A 9,869-nucleotide genomic window follows, 5' to 3' on the forward strand; every position below is an offset into this window, starting at 1 on the left:
TGTGTGTTGTGTGTATGTATTTTGTTTGTGTGTATATTGTGTTTGGGAGTGTATGTGTATGGGTGGTGTGTTTGTGTATGTGTGTGTGTTATGTTTGTGTGTATATGTACACATGTTGTGTATTTGTGTATGAGTGTGTATGTTTGTGTGTGTTTTCTATGTATGTTTGTGTGTGTTGTGTTTGTGAGCATGTGTGTTGTGTTGTGTATGTATGTTTGTGTGTGTTTGTGTATGTTGTGTTTGTGTGTACATGTACATGTGTTGTGTCTTTGTGTATGAGTGTGTATGTTTGTGTGTGTTATGTTTGCGATGTGTGTGTTGTGTGTTGTGTTGTGTTTGTGAGTGTATGTGTGTTGTGTATGTATGTCTGTGTGTTATGTTTGTGTGTATATGTACATGTGTTGTGTATTTGTGTTTTGTGTATGAGTGTGTGTTATGTTTGTGTGTGTGTTGTCTATGTATGTTTGTATGTGTTATGTTTGTGAGTATGTGTTGTGTTGTGTTTGTGAGTGTATGTGTGTTGTGTATATATGTTTGTGCGTGTTTGTGTGTATGTTTGTGTGTATATGACGTGTTTGAATATGTGTGTTGTGTTGTCTATGTATGTTTATGTGTGTGTTATGTTTGTATGTGTGTGAATGGTGTGTGTGTTGTGCATGTATGTGTGTGTGTTGTGTTTGTGAGTGTATGCATGTGAATGGTGTGTGTGTTGTGTTTGTGACTGTATGTGTATGAGTGGTGTGTGTGTTGTATTCTGTGTTTGTGAGTGTACGTGTGTGAATGGTGTGTGTGTGTGGTGTGTGTGTTGTGTTTGTGTGTGTGTGCTGTGTCTGCGTGTGTGTTGTGTTTGTGTGTTTGTGGTATAATATAGAATGAGCTGTGACTAAGAAATCAGGAGAGTCTTGGACCTTCTGTGCCCTCTCTCCATCTCTCTGTTGAATCTTGGGCAAGACGCTTCCGTGAGTTACCATTTCTTCCTGAGAAACATACCGAGGATGCTGGTGTCTGCTTTGTGTTCTCTGTTGGAGACAAAACTAGAAGTGTGGCAAACATGTGGGGCTGTTCAGGGCAGGACCTAGGGTGTGGCAGTGAGGTGCAGGGTCACACTCTCTCTCTGGTAGTGTGAGGGCAGAGGGCAGGATGTGTAAAGTTTGCTCTGGGTGCCTCCCTTGCCTCCTCCTGGCCCTGCCGTCCTCTCCTACCAGGCTGTCCCTTCTCTGTAAAGGAGGAAAGACTTCAGTGGTAAAATACCGCCTCTGTTTCCACCAAGGATGTAGGGAAGCTGAGGACAAAGAGATTGGGGGGTCTACAGTTTTTAGAGATGGGGGCACTAACCTCCTTATTCCAGAAGCCTCTTGATAAGTAAAATACTGTGTCTTTGCTAGAGTGTTGCTGACCAGGTGTGGGTGAAGCTAATCACCTCGTCTGGTCACTCTCTCTTCCTGGAAAGTCACCAAACCTTACTGGACAGTGTCCACTCTCTGTCTAGCACTCTGGAGCTGACATTACTGAATGAAGCCAACAATCTTACAGCAATAGCCACGCTGGCCCCACCGGCCCCTCCTGGGGTCAGGTGCAGCTGGGAGGGGTTGCCAGATGAACAGAGGGCAGTAACCTTCCGAGGATGTGGGGGCGATGGGAAGACCGTCTCCCAAGGCCCGCTGGACTTAGGTTTCCCCAGCCCCAGAGCCTTCTCGGGAGACGCTCCTCTGACTGTGAATGTCTCCAAGTGTCCTACATGTTCTGGGAAAACAATCATGGGGCCGTGCGGTTTCCTCCCCATCCCCACAGAGAGTGTCAAGCAGCTATGACATGGCGGGCTTCTGAAATGGGGAACTGAGTTAGTCTGCAAGGCAGTGCGGACTGAAGCCAGGATACATTTTTCTCTCATCAGAAGGACGGCAGGAGTTCCCAGCTGGGGTGCCATGGCCCTACTTTGCAAAGAGGACTAGGAGCCTCTCTAGAAAATGTCATAAAATGTGTTGGAATCTTATAGGGAGAAAGACCACAGGGACATCTAGTTCAGGCCCAGCATTTGCACTTATGGGGACACGGAGACCTGAGCAGTGTGACCATCCTAAATTGGTGGCCAGAGAGATGAGCACTGAGGTCTCCTGGCTCCCAGAACGACCCTGTCCCACACGGTCAAGATGCCTGTGCCGTGGCTGGCATGGTCCTCACCATAGCATCCAGCCACCCACCTCTCAGCCCTCAGCAAACCTCGCTGCCAAGCCTTCCCCACAGATCAAACCGGGACCCTCTTTCTGGCCCCAAGACCCCAGAGCCAGCTCCTCACCAGGACTTCCTGCTTGTGCCCTCCAGCACACTCTGGCCACAGACCTTCCCACAGCTCAGGATGAACTATAGGACCTGCTTCTGCGTCTCTGCTCCTTCCTCCTCCTCACAGAGCAGCTCCAGGACCCTGTCTATCCACATGCCATCCACTCCTCAGGCTGCAGCCCACTTGCACCTTTCTCCGTGAAATCTCTTAAACTCCCGATGGAGACCGCAGTGCAGGGAGAGAGAGAGAAGACAGTAGGGCCCCTAAAGGAGGTAGAGAGTGACTCAGACCCCTCCCCCCCCCCTCAGTCAGTCCACCCCCCTCAAACCAATGCAAAACCCTCCTTCTGGCACCAGAGGCAAAGTCAGGGGCCTCTAACACTCGGTTAAAATGTCAGTGAGATGTCTCATATTTCTCTAGACAGAGGAAGAAAAATACAAACAGCTTCTTCAGGAGAATCCCATAGGAGCGCTGCCCCAGGACCTTAAAGAGGCCATGTCACCAGGTAAGACCACTTTCTAGCAGAGGTAGACTTGAGAGACGTGCGGACGGGGACATCCGATGTGCAGGGGGGGCCAGGAGAGGCAGCGGGGGTTCAACCCCAGCAGAGATTTGCCCACCTGGGCCGCTATCAGAGGGCCTTTGGGTTGGGGCCTTTCTTTACTGCAGCAAATAAGGGAGAAGAGGCCCCTGCGAGGCACAGTGGGCGACAGGAGGTGAGAGAGGGCACCAGTCGCCCCCTTTACTGAATTTCCATGCCAGGCCCGCAAAAAGGGTCTGCAGATTCTGGGCTTTCCTCCTCAGGAAGGGTGTGCTGACCCGGGGTGTGACAAAATCACTCACCTTGGCCTGAGGCTTGGAGGCCAACAGACCCCTGTGTGGGTGGTTGGCTGGTTCAGATCTGAGAGCTCTCAGGGTCAAAGGCTGCAAAGCGCCACATGGACAAGCAGGCCACGCTCGGCCCTGCCTCCGACCTGGGCTCCACCCACCCAAGGGGTTCTCCTCCCTCACAGCGACTGCCTCAGGGTCAGGCCCTCAGCTTTCACGGGATCCACTCTGTCCTCTTGCCTGGGGACATAGGATTAAGGAATGCCAGAAGTTCATCCATTTTCCTGGCCAGAAGAATTTCTCTGTGATTCATGATGTGTTTTAACCCAGCTGACGTTTTACTACATGACCTTCGATGGCCCGAGCCATTGGGAGAGAGCCATATTAATAATCCGCATTGGAAAATTACCAAGACAAGTGCGGACACCTGATTTACCCTTTCTTGCAGTAATCAAGGTTAAATATTACTTTAAAAATCCTCTCCAGAGCTCAAGTAATGTATTTGGCTTTAAAGTCCTGTGGTGCACGCTGGCTCCAGGCTGCCGGACAGGAGACGCGGCCTTTGTCCAGCTTTGCACTGGGAGCAGGGCAGGGACGAGCAGCCCACCTTCCACACGTTCCTGAAACTCCCACCCGTTCACTCACCCGGCCTTTCTGCCGCCTGGGGGAAGCTGAGGGCGGCCATGTCACCCAGCCTGAATCAGTCAGGGGTCAGCCAGGCAAGGGTGGCAGGCAGTGAAAAACATGTTGTCACTAAGGAGATGCAGAAGAAGACGGTGTCATCCTGCTCTCAGGAGGCTTAGGGCTCTGTCATTGAGACACGTCAGTGTCTCCAACGTGGAACAGACTCAGGAACCGGCTCTTACTTGGCACTCTCCGACACCAGCTAAACATGGATGAACCTTGAAAACACTATGCTAAGTGAAATAAGCCAGACACAAAAGGGCAAATATTGCATGATTCCACTTAGAAGAGGGATCTAGAATAGTCAAACTCAGAGAGAGAGAAAGTTGAATGGTGGTTACCAGGTGTTAGGGAGAGGGAGGGATGGGGAGTGAGCGTTAAAGGGTATGATTTCACCTGGGAGGATGAAAATATTATTGAGATGCATAGTAGTGATGATTACAGAACAATGTGAATGTCCTTAATGCCACTGAATTGTACACCTAAAAATGGTTAAAATGGTAAATTTTAAGTTGTGTATATTTTACTACTCTTAAAAAAGAACGTTAAAAAAGAAAATGTGAGTCCAGGCAGGTCTCAGTTCCACTGTGGGTCTCCATCCCTCCTCCCACCAGGACAACGTGCCCTGAGGCCCAGCAGCATCCCCAGCCTCATGGCCTCTGACGAGGCAGAATGGGGCGGATGGGCTGTAACCCCAATCCCTCTGCTTTCTCTCGATGCTTCTAGGTCTGAGAAAGAGCGAACTGAGCCCACAGAGACTGAGGCTCATCCTGGTGGGGAAAACCGGAACCGGGAAAAGTGCAACAGGAAACAGCATCCTGGGCAGGAAAGTGTTTGAGTCTAAACTCAGCGCTAGACCAGTGACCAAGGCCTTCCAGACGGGGAGCCGAGGATGGGCCGGGAAGGAACTGGAGGTCATCGACACACCTGACATTTTGTCCCCTCAGGCCCCACCAGCAATGGCAGCTCAGGGCATCTGTGAAGCCATTGCCTTCTCCTCCCCGGGGCCTCATGCCGTGCTCCTGGTGACACAGCTGGGCCGGTTCACAGAAGAGGATCAGCAGGTGGTCAGGCGCCTCCAGGAGGTCTTCGGAGTGGGCATCCTGGCCTACACCATCCTGGTGTTCACCCGGAAGGAAGACCTGGAGGGTGGCTCCCTGGAAGAGTATGTACGAGAGACCGACAACCAGGGCCTTGACAAGCTGGATGTGGTGTGTGAGCGACGCCACTGCGGCTTCAACAACAGGGCGGAGGGGGCGGAGCAGGAGGCCCAGCTGAAGGAGCTGATGGAGAAAATCGAAGGAATCCTGTGGGAAAATGAAGGCCACTGCTACAGCAACAAGGCTTACCAATACTCCCAGCAAAACGTTCTGCTCAAAGAAGTGCAGGAAAGGCGAACCGTCCAGGGACAAGGCTCTGAGGAAGTGCTCAGTGAGGAGTCCCGGCTGGAGAGGCTGTGCCACATCCAGAAGGAATCTGAGGAGACTCACAAACATCTCCTGAAGAGGGCGCCCATCTGAGCGTACGCTAGACCTCAGTACGGGACAGCTGTTTCCTGTGAGCCTCTCTCAGCCCCTGTGACCAGCTTCCAGCCCATCGCTTGCTGTCTCCATCTCCATAGGTCACTGGTCATCCCAGCCTCCAGGTCAGTGTCTGCTGTGGTGAGAGGCATGTGGGGTCCAGAGTTCCCAGCTCACGTCCCAAGTCCAGCATCACATCTTCCAGAACACGCTCTGTACCCCTCCAGCACGCTCTTCTCATGTGGAACCTTACACCTCACTGGCATTACATTTCTTGAGGTACTTGTCTTTACGCTGATAGAACCCAAGCTTCCTGAGGGCAGGCCTGGGCCTCATTCTTCCATGTAATTCCAGCAGCTTCCTGGACCCTGGAGTCACTCGTTAAACCCTGATGTAGCAAATCAGTGTAGATATCAATCAGGCAACTTCCCATGGACAGGGCCCATTAGAAGCAACAGGGAGAGGAGAGGAGAGGAGAGCAGGAGGTTGGCCTGGCGGGGCCCCTGATAGGTGCCATCCTACTGCATAAGGAGACTGACGTGACTCAGATGCTCCTGGGGAGTCTGCTCAACTGATGGAAACAGAGCAGGAGAAAATAGGGGGACATGTCTCCCACTACACTCCTCTTTCCCTTTCAAGCTGTGTGTCTGCAGCTGCCTTCCCCTGGGAGGGGTGGGAAGTGGAGGTGGGGTGACAGTGCAGGGGACAATCAGGAATCAGAGGTCGCAGCCTCAGGTCTGTCTGATGCTCGTGTGCTGGTTGGGGATTCTCTGCAGTCAGACGCCCAGAGACCTGCAGTCCCACACTGCAAGGCCGTGACACCTGTCTGCCCCAGACCCAGTGGACTCCTAAGACAGCTCGAGCATTTCTTTTGCTAAAAGATTCAGAAAAGTGTCTCAAGGCAGAATAGAGACTGATTTGGTCTATGCTTAAGATAGTCTCTGTGCCAGAACCATTGATTAAATAAGTGACCCATTTCCCGCTGAACTGGAACATCACATTTATCACATACAACATTTTCGTGCTCCCTGAGATCCGTGTCAGGGTTCTCAGTTCTGTGCTTGTCTTCTACTTTTCTACTCCTACATGAATAAAATGTTGATTCGATTACAGTGTCTTTGATTGTGATACCGTGAGCCGACTCCTCCTCAGTCTACGTTTTTATATTCCCTTTGTTATTCTCAGGCACTTATTCTTCTGTGTGAGAGTTTAAATCACTTGTTTAATTTTCAAAAATTAGTCTCGTTGGCATTCCACTTGGAATTGTCTTACATTTATGTATTAGATTTGGAAGAATTAGAAGCGAGCTAAGTCAGACAGAGAAAGACAAGTACTGTATGATATGACTTATATGTGGCATCTAAAAAACTTTAAAAAAAAATAAAAGACCAGAAAGTAAAACAGTGGTTACCAGAGTTGGGGGTTGTGGGGTAAGATTGACGGTGTTTTAAGGACACAAACTTGTAATAAGTAGTAAGTAAGCCATAGAGATCTAATGTCCAGTATAGTGAAAATAGACAATAACATTGTACTACAAGTATGTAATGTGATAAATATCATTACAAAGGCAGCCATATTACAATATAGAACTATATCAAAGTAATATACTGTCCACCTTGAATTTACACAATGTTGCACATCAAATTTATCCAAGGAAAAAAAGTCACATTAAAATCTAAAAAAGAGAGAGAATTGGTAAATACTCCAGTGAAGTCGATCAAGGCCATCTCGTTTCTCAGTGGACAGACTTGCAACTTCAGAGCTATTGAAGTAAACGCTAAAATCGTTTGCATTTCCATTGGCATAAGAAGATAAATTTCTTCAATATAGGTGTTATTGTTTTAACTTTGTTAAATAATTTCATGATAGAAAATACAAGCATTCGGCCAAACGGCACCCATCAGTGACCCTAAATGACAAGTCACTGGAAACGTCATTCATTAAACATTCTACAGAAATGGTTTTGGGTGTATCAAGTACAGGCTTCTCTCCTTTGTGACCGAAAGTCAGGGGAGAGGCGTCCACGTTACTTCAGGACGAGGGGCGGGGCCTCAGAGAACAGGGAAGGCAGGTGTGGGGAGATTCTGGAAACTCCAGGGTCTGTGTCCCAGCAAGAAAGAAGGGGCGGGGGTGGGGGCTGGGGCGGGGAGAGAGCGTTGTTGGCCAAGGCTGTGGAAATAGCGAACTTTAGAATTTGGTATTTTTGAAAAAGGTCTCCACGCTGAGCAAGGCATGAAAAGCAGGGTTTCGGAGAAGCTGAGGAGCCCACGAGCACACGGTGCTCCTCCTTGTGGGTCCAAGAGGCTCCTGAAAGTCTCAGGGGAGGCTCCCGGCTCTCAGCCCTCCTGCAAGAACACTGATGAGCTGTGTAGAAAGCACAAAGTAATCATTTTAACGCAGCTATTTGCAGGCCCTGGGAAGTGACCGAATCCAAGCAGACCCTACAGGAACTGACCCTTAAGATAGGGGCCCGCCCAGGCCGCCACGTGCGTGTGGCTCCCCCGAGGGCACGTCCCCGTCCCGCTGACGCAGGGGCAGTGCCCGAGCAGCAGCTCCCGGTGACCTGAGAGGGGGCGCAGCGGGGGCGGCCCCAGCAGGTGGAACAGCCGAGGAGCCCCCGGAAGGGGGGCGCGGGGCGGTAGGGGCCCTAGAGACTCTGCTCCCGGACTCCCTTCAGGTCTGTCTTTGGCCACCCCACGAACTGCCATCTCCAGAGTCCGGGGGCAAGTTCTCTGGGAGGTCAGAGATGTCAGCCCTTTCCCACAGCAGCGAAGACAGGATTTGAGGTTCCAGTCCACCAGGTATTCCGCTGAAATACCCTGAGTCAGACTTTAAGAGTCAAAACCACATTAGGACTAAAGGATTGACCCAGAGGAAAAGCAAAATCAGAATAGTCCTTTGCTGAGGATTTCTAAGACCCAGCCTTCCCGGGGTCAAACTGAACTGCCAGAAATTTAAGTGCCTGCCAGAACAATCTCAGTGTTCTTCAGAAGAAGGTAATAATGTCCAGAGTCCCTACAACATGCTGTCTACAATATCCTGTAAAGTATTAAAAATTCATCCAGCTAGACTTACATGGTGATCATTTCGTAATTATGCAAGTGTCCAGTCACTATGATGTACACCTGAAACTAATAGGATATTGTATGCCAACTAGACTTCAATTAAATAATAAATTAACAATAGCTATTTAATTTAAAATTTTTCTTTTCTAACATAAAGATAGGAAGCTATAAAATTTCCCACTATGCATGTCTATCTACATCTCACAATTTTTTGTACATTGTTTTTGCTAGCATTCAGTTTTAAATATTTTCTATATTCTTTGTGATATCTTTTTTTTGAAAGTTTTTTTTTTGAGGAACACTAGCCCTGAGCTAACTGCTGCCACTCCTCTTCTTTTTACTGAGGAAGCATGGCCCTGAGCTAATATCCGTGCCCATCTTCCCCTACTTTATATGTGGGACGCCTACCACAGCATGGCTTAATAAGTGTTGTGTAGGTCCACACCCAGGATCTGAACCGTCAAACCCCTGGCTGCAAAAGCGGAACGTGGGAACTTAACCACTGCACCACCAGGCTGGCCCCTGTGAAATCTTTTTTTAATCATGGGTTATTGACAAGTATCTATTTAATTTTCAAGCATTTGAGTATTTTCTAGAAATTGCAGTGTCTAATACACTAGCCACTACCACAGGTGGCTACTGAGCACTTGAAGTGTAGCTGGCATACCTGAGAAACTGAATTTGAAATATTATGGAATTATAATTAGTTTTCACTTAAATTTAAAAACTGAAGCAGTGTAAAATATTTTACCATGAAACACAACTTTGTTGTTTTCATAGAAATACATTTCACCCTAACTGTTGATCACATATTATTGCCATATTGCAACGCAAATGTCAGTCCCATGCATTGTTTCTAAACATATCATTGACCTAGTCAATATCAATAGACTGATTCCATTTGAATAATCTTTTTTACACATTGATGTAATACTTTCCTTGGAATACTTTATGAGGACTGTGTGAGTTACAGTGACACCTATCTACATTGTAATTGGTAATTAAATTTAAATTCTGATTATTTTATTTATAATACACTTAATTTTTAGTTTAAAAATAAGTATGGACAAATTTCTTACTTTAAAATGAAGGCATGATACTGAAGCGGAATGAACAGAGATGAGTAAGCAGGTCCGATGACTAGAACATGGAAGAGAAAGAGAGACTGAAAGAAGATAAGTTACAGAATTCGTGACGAGTGGCAATTGCAATTTGGTGCAGTACGGCAAAATCAAACCAGCTGTGGGAGACATTTCCAGCAAATACGTAGGGAGTCCCTCAAATATTTCCTCTCAACAATCAGAAACAGAATTGACAAAACGAGTAACTGGAGCCAGAATTAAATGTCCAACAAAGAAAATCTAAACAATTTTCAGCAGGATCTGAGCTTGTGGCTCGGACCAGCTCTAAAATAGCTTGGATTATGGCACAAACAAGCGAAACACTTTTAGTTGCAGAGATGGTAAAAGGAATTACTACTTTGGTTATGGA

General features: G+C 48.0%; 1 protein-coding gene across 1 annotated transcript in view; it reads left to right on the plus strand.

The window, feature by feature from the left end:
- The window catches only part of LOC124234597 (GTPase IMAP family member 6-like), a 7,477-nt gene extending 1,057 nt beyond the window's left edge, over positions 1-6,420 (plus strand). The window contains exons 2-3 of the mRNA XM_046651932.1: positions 2,702-2,786; positions 4,520-6,420. Coding sequence (XP_046507888.1) covers positions 2,702-2,786; positions 4,520-5,313 — 879 coding nt within the window. The 3' untranslated portion in view covers positions 5,314-6,420. The remainder of the gene's footprint in view (positions 1-2,701; positions 2,787-4,519) is intronic.
- Positions 6,421-9,869: the final 3,449 nt, after the last annotated feature.

This window comes from Equus quagga, unplaced genomic scaffold (assembly GCF_021613505.1).
Source record: "Equus quagga isolate Etosha38 unplaced genomic scaffold, UCLA_HA_Equagga_1.0 95113_RagTag, whole genome shotgun sequence".
In the NCBI taxonomy this organism is placed as follows: Eukaryota; Metazoa; Chordata; class Mammalia; order Perissodactyla; family Equidae; genus Equus; species Equus quagga.